Source organism: Malania oleifera, chromosome 4 (assembly GCF_029873635.1).
Source record: "Malania oleifera isolate guangnan ecotype guangnan chromosome 4, ASM2987363v1, whole genome shotgun sequence".
Lineage (NCBI taxonomy): Eukaryota > Viridiplantae > Streptophyta > Magnoliopsida > Santalales > Ximeniaceae > Malania > Malania oleifera.
The window spans coordinates 74382456-74409271 of NC_080420.1; the positions used below are offsets into that span (position 1 = coordinate 74382456).

The following is a 26816-nucleotide window of genomic DNA, read 5'->3' on the forward strand; positions in this document are numbered from 1 at the left end:
TTTTTCTTGAAATTTTCCCAAAATTTTAAGAATTTCACGAACTTCACTTAAAGTTTGTCAAATCTTTCCTTCTATTTTATAAAAGGCGAGGCGAGCCTTTTAAATGATGTCGAATATTATCATTTTTGAAATCCGTCTTTCTACCAAATATGCCTCGCACTAGCTTGTGCACCACAACATAGGCATTTAAGGATTCTTTGTGAAGAAGATGTATTACTCCAGCAGAAACTCATGGAGGATGTCCAACTTTTGGTGCCAATGGAACGGAAAGGTTATTAGGCTGCAAATGAAGAAGGGTAACCTTTCAGCAAAGATACCATTTTGGAGACTGAAATCCTGCTGTTGTTTTCCCGATTAATAGGCTATCAAGCAGCTTCTCAATTTAGTTTCCCTTTTCTTTTCTTTTTTTCTATTGGAACACAATTCTTATTTTATTTTCTCATCTGGTGATAAAAAACTTGGGGCAGGCACAGTGGGATGAGAACGGGAAAGAAAAAAGTAGTAGGACAAAAAACACTTCACTAAAATCTCAATTCTCAGGTGCATTTCCAAGATGATTACAAGAAATTGATTTTCCAGCAGAGCAGATTGCAGCTGCTGGCGAACAAGTGTACATAATGGGAGAAGAAGGTGAAGAAATAAACAAATGAGGAAGCACCCATTAAGGGGGATGACGGAACAAAAAATTTACAGACCTTGGACTTGCAAATGGTGCACTGGTGGGAAAGGGCTAAACAGAAAATAAAACAGAAGGTACAAAGGTTTGGCATGACCGACGTTCAGATTCTACAACCGAACTCACAAGCGAAAACAGACATAAATGTACCCATGGAACCTTATGAAGAGCTAAAATACTGAGCCAAGCCACTGTTATATGTGCTGGTTTGGGGAGCGCCCGATAAGCCTGCACTGTTCTGGAAGCAATGAAGAGATGACTTGTCCGTTGACTGGAAGAAGCTCGCCGTCAATGCCACAACCACTGTGAGTGCGCTTTCCAGGTGTAATCTTCACCGATTTTACCTACATTGTAATGGAAACTCATCAGATGGTATCAGCGCAGCACATTCATTTTCCAAGATTACATGTATACATTTGCAATTTTTTTTGGATTTTCAAATCAACTTCTGATCATAATTCAAGTGCCAAGCAATACCAACCTAAATTCCCCAAATGGAAAAAAGAAGAGAATTGCCAGCACACCTTAACATATTCAACATACGGCAGAGAAAGATGTCGACCCAATTGTAAAAGCAAGAAAAACCTCAATAGCTTTAGTCGTCCACTTCCACGAACTAACAACAAATCCAAGGCATTGTCATCATGCTCAGCTTTCGGTGCTACCACCTGAGAACTCAAACTCTGAACAGTTTTGCATGCATGGTTGCAGACCAGGACACCAAGAAATAGTCCTTTGGTAACCATCCATTTGTATTCATGCCGAGGCACAGCTTCCTTTCTCGTTCCTGTTTCAACATCATCCGATGGCCCTGGCAATTCAATAGGATTATCTGCATCCCAGTTAGGTTCCATGTCCCATTTTGGCTCAGCATCCCAAATAGGACCTGGATCAGACATTGTTGATGAAATATCTTCTTTATCATTTGTTGTTGCATTGCCCCAAGAACATCTGGAAGGATCATTTGAGGCAGTCATTCCAGTCCATCCTTTATCTGTCCTAGACTTTGACCTGGTCCTTGGACAGCTTGGAGTTGTTGACAATGGGAGCTGAGGATGAATAACTTCTGGCTCGGCCATTACATTGCTTCTCCCAGACGACATGCGTTTTGATTTTGGATCTAGACCACGCACATACTCGGACGGCTCAGCGCTAGCATGAGTGCTACTGCAGGTCGTATCCAAGTCTCCTCCAGACATTCGATTAGGGGACATTATGGAATCAATACTTGATAGACTGGAGGCTCTGGGAATGCCATCAGTGTTTGATCTCTTCATAATATCTGTATACAGGTCTGAAATGTCCACTATTTCCCGGTCAGCTGCTAATTTTCTGTCTTGCTCACATGCCTCTTTTGATGCTGGAAGATATTCCACTTCAAAACTGTACTTTGGCAAACATAAGAACTTCAGGAAGCCAGCAACAAAGTAACGCAGGGGACCAAAGCGTTTCTGATATTTCTCAGAAAGTTCCAATACTGCAACCAACAATAGGCAATGGGAAGTACATGGGTAAAAATGCCTAAAACAAAACACAAACGAAAAAAAAAAAAAAACAAAGAACAAAAGAAGACACAAACAAGAGTCGGGATAATTTTTTAGACATAGATTATAGTCGTTTACAATTCCTTCTTCCAACATTTTTTTTAAGATCGAAAACAATATTTATGTTCTACTGCTCACTCTATCAACCAAAACTAAAGGATCACAAATGGATTTAGCAATTTTAAGCATCCTGTTAAGATGAAAGGTTTGAGCAAAATTTATGTAACCTGACACCAAATCATTAACATATGAAATTCAGAATCATGCATGTCCTAGGAATAAATTAGCATAAGCAATAACAGGGTAGCCCAATCACATTGTCCAAAGCTAGTGCATCAAGCTACAAGAATGGAATAACCATGCAGATGAGAATTGGAACAGCAAAAGAAGATAAAATGCACAAACCAGCAGAAAGCGTCGTAAGCATGGTTTGTTCAGAAACTTATCACACAGAATTGACCAGCTAATGCAAACACATGATTGCCACACAAACTCCAGAACATCTGAGAACCATTCACATAAATACCTTACATCACAATCATAGGTTATACAAGTCGAAAGTGACATTATTTTGTAAAACAGATGACCACTTCCAAATCATTCTTCTAAAAAGGAAATAGTGCAGCTTTTAATGTTTTAGAGACAATTATCACCCCTTCTTTTTGGAAGATTTGTTTCAGTAGGCAGACCCCAAGAAGAGCTCAACAAAGAAACATCTCATATTGAACAAAAGGCTAAAAGCTTATTCATATTTATTATTAGGCTATATCAAATAATGGACTATATTGTACAATAATAAATGTCACTCAAGCATTCAGATTTATTAGGGTGCACCGTATAAAATGAAGCTTCAATATCTTACTCTCTAACTCGTCTGAAATAGAAGCAATCATTAAAAATATAAACTACAAACTTTCAAAAAGGAAAATCATCAACATTCTATGAACAAGGTGAGATTAGATGATGAAAAACTTGCAATTAATTTATTCTTTTTCATAACAAAAGTTCAATGAAAGACAAAGAGAGAGAGAGAGAGAGAGAGAGAGAGAGAGAGAGAGAGACGATATCGCATCCTCTGCAAAAACAAAAAAAAAAATTAATCAAAATATCACTGCCCCTCACCCCAAAAAAAAAAAAAAAAAAAAAAAAATAAAGATCCCCAAAAGATGCAAGAAAAGAAACTTTCTCCCAAAGCAAAACCAGAGAAGTCTTCTAATTCTCGCAATTTATCGTGACTCCAAAAAATAGCAAACACTGCACAAGGCCATATACTCCTCCCAGTGCATAAAGTCCTCCCACTTCCTACTTTAAAGCCTTGAAATCTCACTTTACAGGGAGGGCCACCCGTGCCTTGCCACAATGAGAGAACAAAGTATTCCGAAAATATCTCACTACTCAGAAAAGAAGAGAAAGATGTGTGTTAATCTCATTTGACTTGAAACATCTGGGCTGAGAGCCTTATAAGGCCTACTTAGCTGTAGCAAGGCATTTGTATTGATCCTGTTGAGAACTACAGTCGAGATAAGAGCAAAAGAACCTTTCCTCACCAAACAGTAAAGAAAGGATTTGGGGAGAATGGCTACAAAGAATCCCCAATCCAAATCGAGCCATGACCCCACAGTAAAAACAAAAGAATCCAACACTTCCAGTAAGGACGTAAGCTCATCAACCTCTCTTTCATTTAGACTCCTGAATAAAATGGAAGTCCCATGAAAAAGAGCCCCCTTCTGAAAAGGAAAAAGCTGAAATTAGTGCATTAGCAAATGTAGATAGCTTAAAAATCCGAGGCACCACAGTTCCAATTCTACTATCATTACCCCACTTTAAAGCAAGTACAAGGTAAATAGATAAGCGACTTCAGAAACGAATTTCCAAGGACTTGCATGGGAAACATTGCCACCTTCTTTTGTATCCCATCCATTCCAATGAAGCCCACACTCACTTTTAGTATCGTGGAACCATAAGGAACAAGGAACTAGCCTAAGAAGAACCTCCATTACTACTTTCCAACTAAGGAGATATTTTTATATTCCACATTATAAAGCCCCTTCCCCCCCCCCCCCCCCCTCTCTCAGATTTGGTCTCCTAACCCCATCCCAGCAAACAACGTTATCCTTCCCAAAACTTGACCAAAGGAAATCACTCATAATTCTCTCCGAAGTCCCAGCAATCCTCGTGGGAATTCTAGAAAAGATATTTAAAAAATAAATAAATAGGAATATTAGAAAGGGCGGCACTAATAAGAGTATTCCAATCCCACCCCCCTCCAAGAGATAAATAAGCCATCTTCCAACCATGTAGTCTCCTCCATATTCTCTCAACCATTATGTCCCAAAAGGCATGTGTCTTTCATATTAATAATTACAAATCATGAAGCATACTTAGCCACCAAAACCTCAAATTTTTAGTTATACAATCAGCCACATGAATCCTTTGTCCCCACCCACCCCAAGGACCGCAAAAGCCTCTAATGAATGATGCCCTGGCATTATATCATACTGCAGATTTGATTCAAACAGAATCATATATTAAAAAAAAAAAAAAAGGAACTAGGAAATAAAAATATATATATGGAAAATACACATACACCCCCAAACAATCTACCATGTTACAAATTCGCCCTTAAACTTTGAAAGCCACACTAAAAGCGTTCAAGCTTTCTTTTAATTATAAAAGACTCTATAAACAAAAATCATTCAATATATGTGCATGACACATGATTAATTACATTTTTCTTCAGGATTTAACTGCCCTCATAAGCGTAAGGAAGATTATGATCAATGAAAATGATTGAAAAGCATTTTATCACATATCTTGAACCTGCTAATTTTCTTTCCTCTCTTTAGTTAATGGGATTAATTACACATCCTGTGGCAATACAAAAAATTAATACAAATATATATATATAGTTGTAAGTCCCTCGTATTATCAACAACTGAACATTGAAAGTAGCAGACAGTTTCCAACAATATCATAAGTTCCAATAGTTATATAACAAAGCTAAATAGTGTCGAAAACATTAAGGACCTGTTAAGTTGTGGAAAACAATTTTCATTTTCCAATTTAGTTTTTCAAAGAATTAAAAAGTTAGCTAATTTTTCAGTTGTATAAAATTTGTGGAAAAAAATATAAACAATGGTAAAAAGTTTTGGCACTATTTTCTTGTGGAAAGAGTTTTATTTCCCATTTCTAATTTTTCAAATAATTACAAAAAATGCCACCTTGTTTTCCCATTTTCTAAATTGAAATAGAAAAGTTGGAAAACATCTTTTTATTATTTTCTAGATTTCTCTGGGTTTGGGAGCATGGAATTCAGGTCTAAGGACTCTGATTTGTGCAGATTGTGACAAAATATAAACATAAAATTGTATTGAGTTTCTTCCAAATCTACATAAATCTAAATCCAAACCCCAAAATCCATGATCTCAATATGACCTCATACAATCTTTGGAAAATTGAAAAACAAGTTGTCTTTTTTGTAATTATTTTGAAATCTAGAAATAAAAAATGAAAAACTGTTTTGTACAACTAAACAAACTCTTTAATTTCTACCATTTTAATACAAATCATGGAAAACTAAAAAATAAGGTGCAATTTTTATAATTCTTTTGAAAACTGAAAATGAAAAATGGAAAATGTTTTCACAATTAAAAAGGGTGTCCCTAGGCCCTTGGAGTTGAACCCATGACTGGTCACAAAGGAGCAACCTTAATGTTGATCCAAGGCCCACCCTCATTTTTTCAAAACTAAACGGGCCCTAAATCTGTCAAAAATGAAACAGAACATGCACTAACAGCTAACAATCAAAAAACTCCAAAAAATTTTCCATCAGCTGAATTAAAAATAAAAAAATAAAAATTGTATCAAAATGTATAAAAATGTCCAAAATATAATGATGACAAAGTTCAATGAAAAGTATCAATGTCGGTCTTTTTAAGGTAATTAATTCATAGGATGTTTGTGCAAGGCATACAAGGACAATTTTTGCTCAAAAATTATTAATTATTCATGTTTCAAGCACATGTTGCTAACCCATTAGATAAAATGCTTTTTCTCAATAGAAGGGATACTTTCTAACTAAAAAGACAGTTCAAAGCGCTGGAGTGTAAGTGCATTTTCCCCTTGAATATATCGTAAATTTAAAGAATGCCACTTATCTAGCCCAGATAACCATGGGTGGCAGGATTCATGCCCTAAACACAACGCTAGCTTAAAGACAGACGCCCATCAGACTTTAAAGCATAAACCTGACAACATGCTCTCCTCAAAATTTTACCATGAAACAAGTATTGAAGGGCAAGATTTACTGATAAGGATAAATAAATCAATCAAGGAGCCAGTATCGAACATCTTTGGAAAGGAAACATTAGGATGCTCCAAAAAACAAGGACTCAATATAACATGAAAATAACAAATGGCAAGGGTTGTAATGAGAAGCTTTAATAAGCCTCCAACCATGATGTTTGTTATTTTGAACGCAGAACCCATTAATGCTTAATTCACAACTATGCAAAACACTACAAAAGATTAGTCGCTGCTTGACAACCACAAAACACATGATACATAAAAAATCAATGGCAAGTATTCTGACTTACCATCACTAACAAAACCATAGTATGAAACGGTCATCCCAAAGTGAATGGCACCGGTCTGAATCCACTCGACGGCAAAAACGTCAGTAGCTGTAAGACCACCCTGCAATTGACATTCACTCACAGATGAGCAACAGGAAGCTCAATATGATGTAAATGCAACTTATCTAAACATAATAACCAGATATAAATAACAATGTAATTCAAATGAAACAATTTTAGAATTATAAACACAAAAATATTAATCTGCAGCTTTATCAATAAAAGTGACACTAGAACTAGCAAAATCATCAGCTTAAACACCAAATATGTCATTAGCACCACAGTTCTCATCCTCATCATCCACATAATCTCCATCACCCACATTGAGTTCCTCACCACCAACATCAACACCATCATTAACACCATGAATCTCAAAAATCATCTCTAGTCCGATGAACTTCCAAATATTTCATCAAAATATTTCTTCCATCTTCAAAAGCCGCCTTCTTCATTTTCCTCTTGTTGTATTGCTTTATCAAGAAAACCCAAGTAGCCCTTCTCTGACAAATGCATTAAACTGACTTGTCACAAATACATTTTAGATGCAAATTCTAGTAATTTTTCCTTTAGTTTGCCTCTCTCTTAACTTCCACCTGTTCATTACAAATACCATATCATTCATTTTCTTTTGTTGCCAAGAAATTTCTTCATTTTATGTGGACCTACAAAAGCCATAAAGTTATACAAGAATACTAACAAATAACCAGTAACTGAACCAACAAATAAATAAGAGGAACCATCTTGGCATCTTAAATGCACTCCAATTTTGCTGATGCTCAGAAGAACTGCAGGTCCTTAGTATTCGAATGGCAAACCTCTGCAACTCAAGACATTCATCTCTATATGAGTCCCACCAACTAGCTGGAAGTTTTTTGTACATTGCCACCTTCGTGGCCTCAATCCCAAATAGCCTTTTTCATCACTTAAATGATTCAAGTTGCAAGTCTAGCCTGGATCTCAGTTGGATTTGGTACCGTCGTGCCCAATTCTTAACCTCCACATCAACATTGAGGCCCAGACTACAATTTTTTTAAAATAAACAAAGAAAATTGTTGGATGGGGGGAAAATAGAACAAGAAGAGAAAAGAAGAGAAAAATGGAGCATAAGATAATCACCTACAGAGATTTCAAATCAGCTCTACTCGAGAGAAGCTACCCAGTCCTGCTGTAAATCTGGTAGAGGAAAATGACAAAAGAAGCCATTCGCCGAAACCCACAGCAATGCAAGAAACACTATTCTAATCCAAAGAAAGTTAGAGGTGTCCAAGTACTAAAAAATTCTGGCATTTCTCTCTAACCAAATCCCTCAAAAGTCAAAGAGCAAACGGCTCCAAAGAGGAGGGAAAACCCAATCTCTCTGAAAAATCCAGACAACTTGTTCCGAAGGGACCAAGAGAAATGACAAAGTAAGAACAAGTGCGAGCAAATCTCCAATCTTGAAGCAAAGGACACAACACATCAGCTAATAAAGCCTAGTTTGACACTAAAATGAGATAGGTTATATCATGCAAAGGCCTGTAGAGTTGGGGTCCCATATTTCATCAGTGATATTCCATATGGGTAACTACAAGAAAAATATCAATTCAAAATTTATTATATTTCATAGAATTAAAACAGCGATGAATGAGCTTGGAAACTTGGAAAGTAGTAGTAAACCCTTTCTTTAAATTACTGAAATCAGATAGCATCCTTTTAGCTTGATCCACTTGCTCATAAATGAAATCCATGGCCTGTTTCTCATCCGAATCTACTAGTCGAAGCACTTTAATAAGAGGATATGTGGCCTTGAGACATGTTTTGATATCCTAACAAAATATGCTATCCGCAACCACTTGCTAAGCATGCTTCCCTCTTGGGTGAATGCAAAACTATTAGATCTCTATCGTTTGGATGGAAGCATGGTCATCAACTGAAGCTTTAAGCCATTAAGGCATTCCCAAGTCAAATTGGCAGAGGCAAATCAAATAATAACAGGTCTAATTAAAAACCTCCCCTTCGTGAAGTGCTTCCACAAAGAAATAAACAAAGTCCTTGAATAAATGTACATTGTCATTTTTCTTCCTTCTGCAATTGTCACTTGATAAACCTCAATTTCTTCTCAAAATCTTATAAAATCAAATCAATACACGGGCACCATGAGTTGTACAATACAATTTTTTCCTCTTCTCCGACAAGAACTCCCCCACCACTTCACAATTTGCGGCATTATCAATATTCACACAAAATTATCCTTCTCCAACAGCCACAATCTCATCAATTCTCTCAAAAACCTTTTGACAAATTAAAATGTTAGATATCAGAGAGGAAAAAATTGTATTGTACAACTCATGGTGCCTGTGTATTGATTTGATTTGGAAGATTTTGAGAAGTCACAATTTGCAGCATATCAATATTCACACAAGATTCTTCTCTCCAACCTCTCCACAATCTCATCAATTCTCTCAAAAACCTTTTTGACAAGTTTAAAGATGTTCAATATATTCATTGTTGTCAGGAAAATTGTTCTCTTGGGACTATTCACTAAGAAAATGCATATAGAACACCTTTACTGATCATCAAATATGACAGAGCAAGTTATTTTTCAAATTCTACTTTATACTCTTCCAGCAACTCCACACAATGAGCTGCCCCTTTAAGTACTTCTCTGTAAGCTCATAATAAGAAGAAGAAGGCTTGAAATGTATCCTTCCCTAGAAATTCAAGTTCTTTTCCAAGCACCGACTAGTAAAAAAAGTCATGCAATTTGCCAACATGCTTCTCTCAAGTCCTCCTCGATCAATTGATTAATACTTGTTTGAGTGTTCCTAGACCCACACCCATGTTTTCTGCTTTTCTGCAAAAGCCTCTAAAACATTCTTTTCGTTTAGATTTGAGGTAATTTCATGCTCTTCAGTCTTCACCATCATCATTGTTTTCAAAATATAAATATCTTCATTTCCAATGCTCCGACAATATGGAGAAGGATTGATAACATCTTCTTCCTAATAATTTTGTTGTTGATCTAGGTGGTCCTTCACCTTCTTGGTTGATAGGGATTTGGTAGAGTTATCCTCTTTGCTAGTCTTGTTGAATAACTGTCGATTTTCTTTGGAGGAGGATAGTCGGTCTTGGTCTTCGGATTCTTTGGGGGTTTATGCTCGCAAATATTTTTGTGATTTTCTGACTAGATCTAATTCCTTTTTTCTCTCCATAAATCCATATGGAAGGCCAAAGTCCCCTCTAAAAATCAAGGCTTTTATTTGGTTGGTTGCATTTAATAGATTAATACCAATAGCTTGTTGCAGGTCAGGAGACCTTCAAAGGCTCTCTCTCCAGATGTCTGTGTACTCTGTTTTAACTGTTCAGAATCTGCATTGCATTTTTTATACATTGTGATTATGCTTGGAGGATATGGAATAAGTTATTTGGTTTTTTAGGCAAATGTTGGGTGAGCTCAGAGGCAGTGGAGGACTTGTTGGCAGTTCTTCTGTTGGCCTTGGAAGGAAAAATGAACAGGCAGCGCTCTGGAAATGTGCTTTCTTTGCAGTATTCTGGAGGCTGTGGATGAAGCATAATGCACATATTTTTCCAGGGAAGAAGTTGTATTTGCTGGTTTGGCAGAAGATACATTATTTGGCTTCTCATTGGTGTGTGGGCCATGGAAATTTTAAGGGGTGAGCTTTTCTGATATTCAGCACGATTCATGTTATTTATTGGATTGTTAGTTCTGTTCTTCTAGTTTTCAGTTTTTTCTCTGTTTTTCATCTAGATTTTTCCAGACTTTGCTTAGTAGATGTCTTATTCTCCTGGTTGTACATTCTTAATCTTTTAATGATATTCTTCTTTTGCTATTAAAAAAGAAAACATCTTCTTCATAACATTATCCACTACACTTCTACATTGCTTGGTATCTTTGCAAGTGTAAGCCAGACGATGTTTAAATCAATAAATTCCTCTAATGAGTATTTTTGTCACATTTGCACTTAACTCTTCTTGAATTGTTTACCTACATCAATTCCGTACTCAACTTATTTCCAACAAAATTGCCCCTCTTTGATTTCCCAGAAACAGATGCGGAAATTCTCCCAAAAAAAGGAAGAAGAAGAAATAAATCAAGCAAAAGGGCAACCTGATCAGCCAAAAAAAAAAAAGGAAAAAGGAAAAATGAAAAACAGTGGGCTGAGGAATAAAACAGAGGAAAAGGGAGAATACTGAGACAGATGAGCAGAGAGGGAGAAAGAGAATACGAGAGAGCTAAGCCCCCCAAAAAAAAAACTAGAGAATCACATGGGCAAAAAATAGAGACCAAAGCCAAAAATTGTAACCAAATTAACGAAGTGAACACTGATTAGCAATTATTGATGAACAAAAAACCAAAAAGAGAGCTAAGCAGACAAGGTTTCATCCACAGGGCTCATCAAAGTTCCAACAAAAACCATCCTTACTAACAAACCAGAGAGCTAAGCACTGAAACCAGAGAGAAGCAGAAGCTAAAAAAATCATGGTACCTCAGAATCAACACAGAAAAACTAGAAGATAATTTATCTGATACTAGGGTTTGAACAGCTGCTGAAACTGAACATGGAGCTCAACTGACCCTCCAAGATGTGACAAATCTCCACTTGAATTTCAGAGAACTTGACCCACTGCAAAGTCCAAGCTGACAAGCTTAAGTTGAACTGAAAGAGGGAAATGAAGTTTGATAGCAAAAAGAAAATAAAAAAACCAGCCCCAAACCTTCAAAACGGAGTTGTTTTACAGCATTTTTTCTGTGGACTAAGATTGCAGGAAGGAAATTACTGGGCTCAACAGGGACTTGAGACAACCCATGGTCAGAGAAGAAGCCCAAACCACTTACGAGAACGAAATCACAGTTTAACTCGCAATTTCAACAATGTCACAGATTTGAACCGTGATTTCAAGGCGAATTACATTCATGATTTTTCATAAAGCCAACAATCCAAGGATGTTTAAAATTGTAAAATTGAGCAATTTCTGATCCAGAACATGATTTCAACAACCATGGCTTGGACAGAGTTCTACAGTTTCTAAACCAAGGTTTAGACTTTAGAACTACTTTAAATTAGAGCTAAGTGATTAGGTCTAAGGTTCTTGGAAGATGATTATAATGATGACACTGAAAATAATGAGTATAATGACAATAACCAATAAATATCAAACTAAAGGTGATTGTGTAAACTAAAGATGAATAAACAGATACTAGGAGGGTGATACGCAAATCAAGCAGAAAGGAAAAGAATTAACTGGTACTAACAGCCAGTTGATAAATATTTTTCAAGATTTAAATTGAAGAACTGTTTTATATATTTAATCTGTTCAAAGAATTTCACATAGAACTATCTGTAATCTACATTTAGATGCTACTTTACCTTCACAATAGAAATTGCAGCTGAGATTGGATCTCTAACTCCCAGAACAGTCCAAACTAGTGAATTATCTGAACCAGCTGGTATAATTCCAATTGGAATAGAGATTGCTTCTTTCTGATTGTCTCTACTAAGTAACCCATTCAGGACCTGTACAATTTACTAGTTTAGGGCAATTTGTGCTACTATTAAAAAGGTAAGATATGAACATGGAAGAAAGACAATTTATGAATGAGAAACTAGAAAAGACTAAGTAAGCTTGGTAAAAATCGCAACAATTTTTCCAACTACCTACCTATCTGAAGATTGAACTCATTAAGAATTCCATATTTCCATCATCTAATTAAAGCTTCATCAAGTTAGCCCTTTTTTATGCTAGTGACATCACCAAAAGGCAGCACAATGTAACTGAAAGCGTACTGTTATGGGGTAACGTGAGAATTCAATTCTACCAAATAGCTGGGAGCAAATAATGAGAATACATCAAACATTTGTTCCTCAGGATACCACGAAATAATAGTTTCACTTTGGTCTTGACTTTAAATGCAAAATTACTGGAAATATTTGACAGCATATAGCAAACACTTGGCCAAATATTCCAACACAGTGCTTTCATCAACCCACACCACAATAGTTATAATTAGCACAAAATCTGTAGCCCCTCTAAGCCTCACAAAGCTGTCATAATTTCTACTTTCAACTATTGTCTCCATTGGTTCATCGAGTCCCATGCCTTTGACCCAAGCCTCAGTTATCAAACATAAGCTTTAAATAACCATGCAAATCAGGCTTCAAAAGGTGCATTTAGAAAAGGCTGAAGGTACCACAAAAGCAAACCTCCTTACAAAAACTTTTAGACACCACAATGTTTCACGCAGGGTCTCACTTTTATATGAGACTTTAGAAACTGTTAATAAACATAATAATGCAAGATGATAATATTACAAAAAATACATCAATGACAGGCATAGTAGTCAGACGTGCGAGACAAGCCGAGGCACAAAGGGTATTTGAAGCCGAGGCGCGCGCCTCACCAATTATTAAAATAGTGTAAAATACCTATTTGGGGTAATTGATATACGAACATATGAATATCTAGTAATATTAGAATTTAAAATGCCAAAACATTCAATAAAAAATTGAAAATTTAATAAAATTGAGTACAATAAAAGATTTCAAAGTATAAAAGAAAAGAGTACAATAAAATATAGTTCGCATGGGAGAGACACTGGTTTAAAAGATTTCCCTGATTTAAGCATTGAAGAAATTCTCCAAAGTACAACTTGCGTCCCTTAAGTCATTTCTCTTTTAATTTTCGCATGCGATCAATATTATAATTGATCCAAATTCTCTTAGATAAATTTAGCAGCAATAATTATAATTGAAGATTTGACTATACAATAATCACGACTTGAATTTTGTATTAAAGTGATTCTAATGATTTAAAATAATACTCTTAAAATTTAATATCAAAATTAAATTTAAATTGTCACATTTGATAAATCAAAACTTTCTTGGAAATACTATGGGGAGAGTGAATATATATTATTTTAATGAGTGGTACAGAAATTTTGATCATATAAGAATTATTTAAACATTAACCTTTTAAAAATCCCTTTTTTTTTTTGGGGGGGGGGGGGGGGTGTCATTCTTCAGAGCAAGCTGTATCCGAAATCCAATCCTAAGAAGACGGTAGAAGCTTGAAATCCATTGTGATCCATTGATTTGGGGGGTTACGTGTCTGAAATCCACCATCACCCTCATGTGAGATAAGCAAAATGCAAACAAGCAGCAGAAAGAAGAAGAAGAAGAAGAAGAAGAAGACGAGCTCGCTGCTGGTTCGAAATGTCGAAGACGACATGACGAACTCACGGCTGGTTCAAAGGCTCACAAATGAACTCGCACAGGCTCCTTCTAGTTCGAAATGTGGAAGACAAAGTCGCGAAGGGTCGTGCGACTCGTGCTAGTTCGAAATGTCGAAGACGAACTCACGGTGCTGGTTCGAAGGCTCAAAGACGAGCTCGCGAAGGCTTCTGGCTGGTTCGAAGGCTCACAGACGAACTCACGCTGCTGGTTCAAAGGCTTGCGAAGGCTCCTACTGGTTTGAATGTGCAAGACGAAGTCGCGAAGGGTCGTGGGGCTTCAAAGGGTTGAAGAGGGCTAGGGCTCCTATTTGTTCGAGTCAAATAAGGGCTACGTCTCTGGCTTTGGCTATTTCTTTCATTTATCAAACTCAAATTTTTCAACGCGCACCTCACTACGCCTATCGCCCCTCTGCACCTCATCTCGCCTCACTGCGCCTCTTGTAGGTCACCTCACCTCGCATGGTATGAGGCGTTAGCCTCCTCCCCTCTCTGCACCTCACGCCTAGGAGGCGCGCTTTTAACTACTATGATGATAGGTACGTGGTGGCTATGTGGTGCATCTAGGGCAGTACGATAATATAATAACCACATTAAACATATTCATAATATATGAGTAGTCCCCAATGAGTCCCTAAGTCCCATGCCTTTGACCCAAGCCTCAGTTATCAAACTTAAGGTTTAAATATCCAAGTAAATCAGGCCTCAAAAGGTACATTATGAAAAGGCTAAAGGTGTCACAAAAAGCAAACCTCTTTACAAAAGTTTTTAGACACCAAAATGTTCCACGCAAGGATTCACATTTTGATTTCAACTAAAAGACCAAGGGTTCAAAATTATAGAAACTTCAATATGGATTTTGATTTTGATTCTTTTTTTATAAAAAAAAAGATAGAAACTAATAGTAAAGCTTGGAATTTTTTATGAAGCTTCAGAAACTGTTAATAAACATAATAATGCAAGATAACATTACAACAACAAAAACACACATCAATGACAGGTACGTGATGGGTATGTCGGTGTATCTAGGGCATTAATGTAATACAACAACCATATTAAACACACTCATACTCTATGAATAGTCTCCGAAGAGTCCCTGAGTCCCATGCCTTTGATCCCCGCCTCAGTTATCAAACTTGAGCTTTAAATTTGCTTTGTTGGTGATTTGAACGGCCCTTTGGTTTCCTAGAATCTCCACTATAGGAGAGCTCTTAACAGTAGGGAGATGGTGTTGTCCTCCTCTTTGTTCTCTTTATTGAATGGGAGTAACCTTCTCTCAGGGAAGGCCTTCATTCTTCTCTTTTGGATCAGTTGGGAGTGTATTCTTGCAGATCTTACTTTGAATTCTTGATCCGCTCCAAAGCTTCATTTCCGCTCTATCCTACTATTGAAAGGACAAGGCTTCCCCAAAAATTAAGGCTTTCACTTAATTGGTTGTGCTTGATAAGTACTAATAACTCATTGCAAATTAGGAGGACTTTGAAGGCTCTCTCCCCGATGTATGTGAGTGCCCTATTACAAAAACTACGAGAAAGTTTCCCATCTTCTTTTTCACTGCAAATTTTTTTGGAAGCTTTGGAATAAGCTTTTTGGTATTATGGGAGAGCTGGGTATGTCCTTTTGGGTGGAAGGCTTGTTAGCCATTTCTTTCACAAGCTTTGGTAGAAGGGAGGATAGGGCAGCATTATGGAAGTGTCATGTTTTAAATCGCAGTAGTGGATAACATAACATAACGATAACAGGTGTAACAGGAAGTGGGAATAGCAGATGTTACATAACAGGAAGCGGGTGTAACAGCTGTGAATTTTTTTCAAGCACGCACAACCATGTGCATATTAGTGTATTTGCATGTTTTAAGCTTTTAACCCTTCTTAGGAGAGTTTTAGCAAGAAATTGACATTTGCTTTAAACCACCAACACAAAAATAACATGCATGTGTATTTATACTTTCTCATTATTCTTATGCATAATAAATACTTATGTGTGATGAATTAATTAATAAATCAAAATACATTATACACTCCATTAATCTATAAGACAGATAAGACAAACAAATAATAAAAATATAAAATAAGTAGAAAAGAAAAAAAGGTTGAAGTTGAAAAATATAGAACATAAATATCATATTGCTAATATTATCAAAATAAAATATTTTCCTAACAAGTTAGTATTTTCAAATTGTTAATTAATGCATCTCTGGTGAGTATTCTAAAAGATAGTAAATTTTGTATCATTATCACCCTCATTATAATCTTTTCCCCCTCTCACCACATAGTACATATTGAGAAGGATTTATGAAAGTGGGGAAAAAAGCAAAAGTGGGAAGAAAAAAAAATTGGCGTAATAGTCTGGCAGCAGTTATGTAATTTATGTACTGGTCACGATCCGTAACAGCCACTATGACCGTGATTTTTCTTCCCACCAATTCGCTGTGTGTTGGTATCGGGAACCCAAGAATTACGTAATGGCATTACGTAACCTTCGTGGCCATTATTTAAAACCATCTGAAGTGTGGTAATTTTGTGGCTTTATGGGGAATATGGATGGAGAGCGTAATGCTTGGATTTTTTTTTTCTAGGAAAAAATAAAATTGGGTGCTGGTTTGGGACAAAATTCAGTACTGGGCCTTACTGTGGTGCGTCAACTATGGATTTTTCTGAGGGGCTAGTTTTCAGGAGTTACAAAGAGATTGGAGGAAGATGCTGGCTTGTTAATCTCTTTTCTCTGTCACTTTTAATTGTTTATTTCTGGTTTGTCCCCGTTTTCTCTTGGGAGATGTTGCATTCTCCCTCCTGTAAATTCTTTATCTATTAGTGAAATTTTCTTTTGTTATAATACATTACATACATACATATATATATATATATCCAAGTGAACCGGGCTTCAACAGGTACGTTTAGAAAAGGCTAAAGGTGCCACAAAAGCAAACCTCCTTACAAAAACTTTTAAACACCACAATGTTTCACACAGGGTTTCACATTTAAGTTTCAACTAAAAGTTCAGGCTTCAAAAAAAAAGAAAATTCAATATTGATTTTGACACTGTTACAGATTTCATGAACAGGTAGACAAGCATGATGACCAACACAGACACTAAAGCCCATCTGAAGCAAACATCAACTTAAATCATCAAAAGACAAACTGTTGAAATTTCTAGGAATATCAGGAACCCTGAAGTACTGGAAATTTACTTCATAATCTTAAAACCCTTAGTTTCACTGCAAAACCTAAAAGTCTAATCCACCACTTGAGAGATGAGAATCTAACCCCAGAGCTCACAGATAATTTTAACATTACAACGAAATCATCAATTCACATTTCATTATGTAAAAACAGTTCTTCTGATTATATTAATCATTTGAACAGAATTTAGTATTCAATCTAAAAACAAGAGGATTTAAAATTCCTCTTCTTCAAATAAAGCAGAGAATGACTTGATATTATTCAACAGTGAAATATCTTGACACTATTTATAGGTTTTGTGTATGGAAGAAGGAAAAAATTAATTATGCAGAATCATTAACTACTACAAATTAATCCAACACAAAACAAGGCTAACCTCATTAACAATTCCGTCACCTCCAACACATATAATTCCTGAAAGGAAGTAAAGTTGTACAAATGAAAATAGAGTGTGGCAAAGGTGATCCAAGAGCAGAAACTAAAGCAAATACAGTAGATTCTTAGAGAAAGCAACTGCGGTAGTACCATCAGGGCATGTACTGAAGTCAGCACTATATGCAAGGTTTCTAGCATGACCAGCAGAAGCTGTTTTCACTACCTCCATCTTAAATCCTGCAAGCTGTAACACAATATAATTTAAAAAGACTGTATTAGACATTATTAATCATAGAAAGTAGAATATAAAAATATACATGCCTATATTATATACTTCACATGAATAGTTAGTAACAAACCACTGATAGTAAATCAACAATAAAATTTAACAATAGCAACAACCAAGCCTTAAGTCCTACTTGATGGGGATGACACAAATATTTTTTGCTAATTTACAGAATCTTAAGCAATATCCTCTGACAAATGGAAGGCTGTTAAATCCTTTTTTTTAGATAATAAAAGAAGATATATTAAGAGAGAAAGAAGATACAAGCAGTAGAGGATAAGGAATCCTCAAAGAAAATAAAAACAAAAATTAAGACCCCTTCAAACCAAAATTACCCACAATCCAAACCACTATTACGCCTCCACCCAAAGCCCAAACTAAGCCTTAAGAAAAGGCTACCTAAGAAAGCCTCTTTTTAGATCTTTCCCATCATAATTCATGGAACACTGCAAAATAGCCAATTTCCATTGCCCCTTCCTAGCCTTGATTATGCCTTCATCCAAGTGAACTTTCTTTCCTTCTGAGTCAGCTAGCCGCATACCTTTTTATCCAGCATATGTTGAATATGAGACACAAAATCAGTATTGGTCTCATCTGCTCAATCTTATCTTCTACCTCTTCTAATTCATCATTCCTTGAATTGAGAACTCCCTCTAGATCATCCATTGGAGATGAAGAATGAGCCCCCCATAAAATCAGAATCTTCCGATCCATAACCAAGTTGTTCATGATCCTTATCTAAAAAAAGCCCTTCATCACAATCAAAATCACTAACCGTATCACCTTCCTCTTCTTCGTCTCCAGCGATGTTTCCCCACTAACTCTTCTATTTAAGACTGTTTGCATTCCATTTGAGTCTTCAATGTAAATATTACCATAACTGTGTTTTTTGAGGAGCTTAACCGGCCTCCTGTCTGCCTTGAAACTCTTCCCAATTGAGTCATCCCTAATTTCCTTGCTCTTCTGCCTCCTATGAGTATAAACCTTTAATGCTACAGCATTATCAGCAACCTGAGGCTCCTTTTAACCCATCAATCCTTGCCCTTGTCATTACTAAAGCTTGCAACATCTTGATTCCAGTTCAGAACATTCAAACCATAATCCTCCATAAGAACCTCCTTACACCCATCCCCCGTCAATTACGATGGGAAGGGTCTGAAAAAAAGGGGCTATTAAATTCTTACTATCTCATTCCAAGTTATTCTAGATCTACTCCTAGCCCTTGTATTGCCACTAGCTTGCTAACTTAAACATCATCATTGGTGCATTATGTGGCCTGGATGGCAGGAGCCAAAACCATTTGAATCTCCCCAAACTTATTATTCAACTAGCTTACACATCTCATCTTCTATGAGTGCCATGCCTAACTTACAATAACTCTATTTATTTCTTAATTTATCTTTTAGAGTTGCACCATTCATCCACCTTAGCATTCACATTTTGACCTTTTAGATATGTTGTTTTGTGGTTGACAACATTCTAACCCATATTGCATTTTGCTGTTCTTGTAGGCATGTCCCTTTTAACTTTAAGGGTATTCCACAATCACACAAAATGCATAAAGCATTTCTCCATTTCACCAACTTACATTAACTCTATATATTACATCTTCTTTAATTTCGCCTTCAACTTGCAACATGGACCCAAAGTATCAAAATCTACTAGTGCCATTAATTTCTCAATCATCAAGTTTAATCTTTTCTCCAACATTCCTCCTGCCAAGACTAAAACAACTTCATGATTTTGATTAGTTTTAGTTTTGGAAATATTAACAAATAGTTGGTTTTTGGTTTTTTTTTCCAGTTTGGGGTTTTCAATTTCTGTTTCTAGTTGTCTTTTACATAACTTTTGAAAATGATACCAAACAGCCCCTAAGGTTCCTTCTGAGGTTAAGGCTTTAGCATGGATGTCACGTTCTAAATAAAATAAAGTTAACACTGGAATGTGCCGCAGATCAGAAGACCTTACAAGGCTTTGTCTCCTCATATCAGTGGTGCGTCCCATGATCATCTGTTTCTTCATTGCTTTGTAGCTTTATGGAATACATCACTTTGTTGAGTGTTCAGTGCACCCTAGTTCTTGGGAGGCCTTTCTACTAATCCCTTTTAAAGGTTTTGGAAGGTGTAAGTATGCAAAGAGATTATGGTAGTATGCACTATGCAGTATTTGTTGTCTGATGTTGTTTGGCTAGTGCAAAATGCTCACATTTTCCATGATTTCTCTTTGTCTATCGATGTAATAGGATAGCCCTTTAGCATTGCTGTAGGTTTTCTCTGCTGGGTTGTTGTAGGGGTTTTGGTTTCTTTGATCTTCAGCATCATCGGGAGGCCTTGTTAACTTGATTTTTCTTACGCATTTGTCAGTTTTCTTTTTTTTTTTTCATGTTATGTAGGCAAATTTCTAATGTAGGCACACTGCACAACTAAAATCCATAACCCTATATTTGGTTCGCAAAATGTCCATTCCTAAGAATAGATTAGTTATAATAGGATAGTTACGATTAGTTATACAAAGAATTATGCTGATACCATAAAGGAAATAACAATGTTAAACTTCTTATGAGTCCATAACAAGCAGAATAGCTATTCCCAAATTTCACGATGGGACTGTCTATTCCTTTCTTATTACATTTTAAATGAAATAGTAAGGAACATAAAAAGAATAGCTATTACCTCCATTCCCAAAACTTTCACAATATTCCATCTTATTCCAAGGAATAGCTATTCTTCGAACCAAACGAACCATAAAATTAATACTCAATTTCTTTCAATTCCTAAAAAATAAAAATCAAAAATTAAAAATAAAAAATAAAAATATCCCCTGCGTGTTCACAGCCCTTATAAATTGAAAATAAAATTAAAATCAAATAAATTAAAATTGGAATAAATTTGTGAAAATTAAAGAAATCAAATAAACCAAAATTATGATCTCCCCCTACATGAGGAATAAGGCCTATCGAGTGGCTCTCTTCTCCACAATAGACTATCCCCTCCATCATTCTATCTCAACTCTGAAAAGCTCAGCCTCAAAGAGAAAAACAGATCCAAGGCGATCCAATACTGTCAAGAATCCCAGAATGTGTGATAAGGGTTGAAAGTGCAGCTCAAAACAAAAGTACACAACCATGGGTCTAACAGTATTTTCACTATCATCATAAATCGTATGGAACTAGAAGAGCCACGATCTCCCTAGTGAAACGTCACAAGCACGCAAGTCACAAACATAACAACGTAACGACTAACAAGAAATAAACTCTGCTCAACACTAAATCCACATCCACGCAAGGGCAAACTATCTACAAAGCCTATCCAAATGGCAATCAACACAATTCAATATCAAACTACTTTGCGCCCTGCTGTCCACAAGGGCATGCACAGAATGCTGGTGGGTAACAGTTCCAGCATGCTGGAAGAAAGCTTGGGAGACAGCATTGGGCATGGTTCCTTTGAACCCTAACAAGGATTACAGCAGACTTGTAACATTGGTGATTACTCACCAGTCACCATGGGATGCCTCCTTGTTGCTAGTAGAATCCAAAGGCTCAAATAGTGTTCATTTCCACCACAGTTGGATGTTTCTTTTTGGGGCACTGACAGTATCACAGTACAAATGACCATAACAGTCATAGGCATGAGGTACACTAGGCAGTGAGGCAATCACCTCATAGGAATTGAGGTGAGGCAATCTACAAGAGCATAAGGCATAGAGAGGCGCCAGGTGTGAGTCATACATGTTTACCTTGTTTTTCTTCACCCCTCCTTTTTTTTTTCTTTTAGGCCCATAACTACATTTCAATAGAGATTAGGCTCTGAATGGTCTAAAGTTCAATGAACCAATCTTGACTAGTAAGCCTCGCAATTGGCGTTAAATGACCTATGACTCAACCAGAGATCCCCCTTCTCATATTTATTTACTATGTGCAAAATGCAATGCACTTATACCAAATTAAATGGGCTTTACCTCATTCAATATATATATATATATATATATAATGTTCTATCTTGCATTTAATGTCTTTCAACTCTCATAAATTCAGTGCTCTCTTGAGAACGAAAAATTCTCAGCATCGCAAGACACACAGCTGCAATTGAAGTCCAACTCTGATTCTTTTCTTCTTCTTCTTGATCAAACAAAACTTGTGATTCTGCCGCTCTGCTAGTCAATTTACTACTGAGTTCTACAACATCTCTACAAAGATCTGCAACAATCTTACAAAGGTCTGAGATTTCCTTCTTGTGCTGTTGATGAGACATACTATTCTTCTCTACAAAAGCATGGTGTGATCTCTCCTATCTTTCAAGCTTTTTAAAACCCCGTTGAACTTGTTCAACCCAATCCTTGGTCACAACAGTTCAGTTTTTAGCCCCCTATTCAAACAATTCAAATATGTCAGGCCAATGTCCAGTTCAGCACAAATAAACCGGTTAGTTCAGGTTGTCAAATAAGTCCAATTTGAAAACCAATTTAAGGACAATTTCTTCTTGGTATTGTTCTCTCCCATGAAAATTGTGAGCTCTTTTCAAAGCAGAGAAAAAAGGTCAGTGAATATTCTTACTGCACCATGACATGCAACAAGGAAATGAGGACACACATTGAGGCTGACTGACAAGTAAATACCAATGAGGATTGAGAATCATAGTGATTAAGCTTCGGAGTTGAGCTTCGTTGGTGTTCGTGACGACAGTTGTAGCCTAATGAACGATGGGGTCTGTTTTGGTTTTTAGTTTTAATTTCTGGAGTTTTTTTTTTTCAGAATTTTTGACTTTGATGCTAAACAGACCCTATTCTCTTCTTCCCATACTAACTACAGTTTTGCTTCAGTTAGTTGTCATGGGAATCCTACTTTCTTTCTCTTCTGTACCCCACGTACTTCCCTATTTCTCTCTCTCTTCTTCCCTTATCTTCCTGACCTTCTTCTAGTTAGTTGTTTCAATATCCTATTTGTCTTTAAGGACTTCCTTCACTCCATCAAAACTTCTTTGCTTTACAATAGAACAAACCAACCACATTCCCTTGCAAAACAACAATTAATTTCAAGCCTCAAAAGGCCAGCTCATGTCACATGATTGAAGACTAATCAGATTCTGACAAGAACTCAACAAAATTCTATTCAACAAAAAATCTGAATCCCAGCTATCCAAAATTGGGTCTCAATCTTTCTTCTCCATTCAACTCTGTATAGGATAATATCTTCTCATTAGACTGTATGCGTCTTTTCTCATTGCCTCAACTCATATATTTTAAGCCTTCCCCATAGTAGGCTAAACTTATATGAAACAAAACTCCTTTCCTGTAATCATGAAACAATTTTCATGCGCCCTAATAAAACAGACTCAGCATATGAACAATTTATGAGTGTCAAGGCAGCCTTACAAACACATGCATATAAGGATTTGAGAATTAGCATGATATTAGATTATCTAATGACTTAAGAGGATGAATAAGACAAATTCCAAGCTAGCATTACAAAAACCAAATGCTGAATAAGAAATCAACTAATTCATGATGATATCAGTAACTGGTAGCAATATTTTTTCTCTTACTAGCCATTCTCACATGGAAAATTGCCCATATGGTAGAAAACTGGAACTTTCATAATAATCCTATCAAGAGAAAAGCCATCTAAGTACTGAGAAGCATTACATGATTGAAAATTAGTCAAAGCCACTAAGAAATCATTATCATCTGCCCAACTTAAGTCAAACTCTTAATATTATAATTTCCTGAAAAATATAGGATATACAATTACCAGAGCCCATGTGAATAAGTAATGAGATATTTGTATATTCTCATCCAAACCAAAATTGTATATTAAAATTGACTAAATCTATTGGAGTAAAAAAAAATCAGTAAATAAGTCCCTTGCTAGTCATACAAATTAATCAACGAGTTGGAACAACAAGAGGGGGGAAATGAAGAAGACGCAGTGGAAGGATCATGAGATCCACTCAAGAAAAGCCAAACATCATTCATAAACTTCCCCATACTTGCACACTATCTTTGTTCAATACATTAAGAGAACATGAACCTTAATTGGGTGTAACGTCCTAATCTCTTACTAAATTCTCAATCGATTTAACTAAAATGCAACACGATCAAGGTATTTAGTTTTTCCCTCCCTCTAACTAATTCAACTTCAGTTTTACACTATCTAGTTCTTGATTTTCCAGTGAACATTTTACCATGCATTTAAACTAAGATTTGACAAATTAGTTATATACCAATGGAAATGCCCCCCATGGAGCCATTAATTTTTAGCAGTTTAAATAATTGAATTCCAATCCAAATTTTATGGGATAGAAGATGTTAATGATGTTTGAAGCACAATTGAGGATAAACATTGTTGCTTCTTGATTAGAAAATTATGTAAAAACAGTCTGAAGGAATGCGGGATAACATACAATTTAATTCACACAATTGAAAAATAAATAAATAAATAAACTATCTCTTTTATTTTTCTTAAAAGGTGATGAGAATGAGAAACAAGGAAATGCAAAGTAAATGATACAATCCTGATCATTCATATCTGACAATTACCAAGTCAATAAAGCTTGCATAAGCAACACACATTAACATTATATTACCTAGACAAAACCAGAAACGCCACATACCTTAAATATTGGTTCCACCATCCCATGGAAAACTTTACTTGAACGTCCCCGACCAGATCTTGGATTTAATATTACAAGCATTTTTGGGGGACTCTTACATTTCAGACGTAATTCAGGAGGAGTTTCACTTGCAACTAAATCTGATGCCTGCTTTTTTGAAGAAACCAAAGGATGGGGCAAACAATTGACAAAACATTGCTGATCAGCAAACCCACTAACCCACTGAAGAGCTTCTTCAGGGGTAGAAGACAGGAATCGAAAGTCTTTCCGGCTCCTTCGAGTTTTCATAAAACAAGAAAGGCCACATGAACCCTTCTTTATGGGGTATGAATGCACCGTAAAATGCCTGAGACCTACATTGTATGATACCTGTAGAAGTAATGATGGAATGTAACACAAATTTTTGAGCTGAGTTGTAGTTCCAAAGTTGAAAATAGGCCATAAATCTTGAAGGCAAGGGAAGCTTACCGATATCACATCATCCAGATGCAGCATATTGGAACCCCAAATCAATGCCTTTCTCGTAAGTTTAGCATCAACAGCTTGTTGGTTGGTATTCTCTACTGCATTTTGTAAATCAGTGCTCTTACTTGTCTTTCCCTTATCCAAGACCAACTTTCCAGAGAACACTTCATTACCTAACAAATCAGACTGCTCATCTCCAATCTCAATTCTATGTTCCTCCCTCTTTACCTTGTCAGGATCATTGGCGGAGACATTGCCATTACTCCGCTTCAAGCTCTTTGCTCGGCCCCGTTTTTCAGGGAAGACAACTGGAGAGGAATGCTGCCCAGTTGCTATTTGAGAACACAAGCCCAAGCGGCGAAGAGACTGCTGAGGCATCGGTCTCGTGCCAGAAGAAGAATTTGTGGTAGCAATAGTATTCTTGGAGAGACTCCCACCCGTATGCATACCTTCCTTATCCCCCCACGCCTCCACAGAGGAAGAGGGAAAAAATACAATATAAATATATATATGTATATACACTTGGCAAAAACACGATCCCCTTTACAAGAACATGAGCTGAATAAGAGTGGGTGATGATTCGATAAGCAACTCCGCGATTAAGATCCGAATAAAATAGATCTAACCCTGCATATTATTGATGTCATTAATAATTAATAACAATCACTACTAAATGGTTATTTATGGCACAATCACAAATCATTTATGTACGAGAAAAGGAGATTCAAAACACATCGCACACCCAGTGACCCAGACAATTAGCCTAAACCATCCTTCGGTAAATCCCATTAAGGGTGAGGGTCAATCCAATTGCGACACACAGAAGAACTCAAGAAGAAGAAGAAGAAGAAGAAGGATCACTTGCCTACGAATGGATCCTCCAGCTTCCCAGATCCTGCTGGCCAAAAGCGTAAACCGAACCTCCCGCCACACCCAGATTCCTGTCGCAGGAAGAAGACGAAGATCGGTCTCTATCCAAATCCCAAACCCCTAACAAGCATCACAAAGCGAAGACCCTTTCCCTTTCGCAGCAAGAAATACCGAGGCCTATGCAGGGTCAGGGTCGCATTTCATTTCCTTTTTCTTCTTGTTTCTTTTCTTTTTATTTTTTTTCTTTTATTTACCTTTTTTCCATTTTTTTTTTAAAAAAAAATTCATTTTATCTTTTGGCTTGGCTGGGGATGAGGCGGTCAGCCGAAGCTGAGATCTAATCCTCCAGCCCTAAGCCCCCACCCAACGCCCAAACACTACAATTTCTCAAGTTTGATATTGCATGCCGTCCACAGTTCCCCGGGCGGCGGGCCTAAGCCTGTGTTTGTTACTTAGCTTCTCCGCTATCTTGTCCTCATAATATTATTTACTTTATTTTATTATTTATAAATTTTAATAAATTTCTAAAATCAAGAATCCCCTGGATCACATCTTTTGGCAATGTAATATTCCAATAATGTGATAATATACCCATTTTTTATTCATAGATAATAAATAATTAACAATTCATCATCTTACAATTATATTGGTTAATTACATTTGAGAAATATATTATTATTTAAGCGATGGTATTATAGCTTTTTAAAATTAATATAATGTGTTATGTGGGGTTTTGTGGTCAAGAACACGGGAAATTTGCGTATAGAAGGGTATAAAGCTTCTTAATTTTGACATTAGGAAAGGAGCAAGGGGAGCAGGTCAGAGAATAAGTAGATGGGCGGAGCAACAAGGGGCCAACATCACTGCTGCATTAGGCTTTTGGTGGGTGGTAGAATTGGCAACTACTTTGGCAATGAGGGTTCGAGTAAATCTCTAACACATCCA

The 26816-nt window shown here is 36.4% G+C and overlaps 1 protein-coding gene across 3 annotated transcripts; it reads right to left on the reverse strand.

The window, feature by feature from the left end:
* Positions 1-517: 517 nt before the first annotated feature.
* LOC131154450 (sphingoid long-chain bases kinase 1) lies at positions 518-26327 on the reverse strand. Of its 3 annotated transcripts, none has more exons than XM_058107237.1 (9): positions 25867-26327; positions 25005-25628; positions 24537-24905; positions 17790-17883; positions 17641-17678; positions 12224-12370; positions 6816-6915; positions 1158-2153; positions 518-1020 (listed from the first exon to the last, which is right to left on the reverse strand). In XM_058107237.1, the coding sequence occupies exons 2-9, from the start codon at positions 25446-25448 to the stop codon at positions 965-967; spliced, it is 2244 nt and encodes a 747-aa protein (XP_057963220.1). In that variant the 5' UTR covers positions 25449-25628; positions 25867-26327; the 3' UTR covers positions 518-964. The 3 variants fall into 3 exon arrangements, with proteins under 3 accessions (XP_057963220.1, XP_057963221.1, XP_057963219.1); XM_058107238.1 differs by having other exon boundaries at positions 1262-2153; positions 25867-26318; XM_058107236.1 differs by having other exon boundaries at positions 1201-2153; positions 25867-26318.
* Positions 26328-26816: the final 489 nt, after the last annotated feature.

Bases quoted from the DNA above. Each gene is read 5' to 3' on its own strand.
- LOC131154450 (XM_058107236.1), bottom strand. From the start codon at position 25,448: ATGCATACGGGTGGGAGTCTCTCCAAGAATACTATTGCTACCACAAAT. The intron at 24,906-25,004 runs GTAAGCTTCCCT...TTACTTCTACAG, and splicing joins ATCTGGATGATGTGATATCG to GTATCATACAATGTAGGTCT. The intron at 17,679-17,789 runs GTACTACCGCAG...ACTTCCTTTCAG, and splicing joins CTTCAGTACATGCCCTGATG to GAATTATATGTGTTGGAGGT.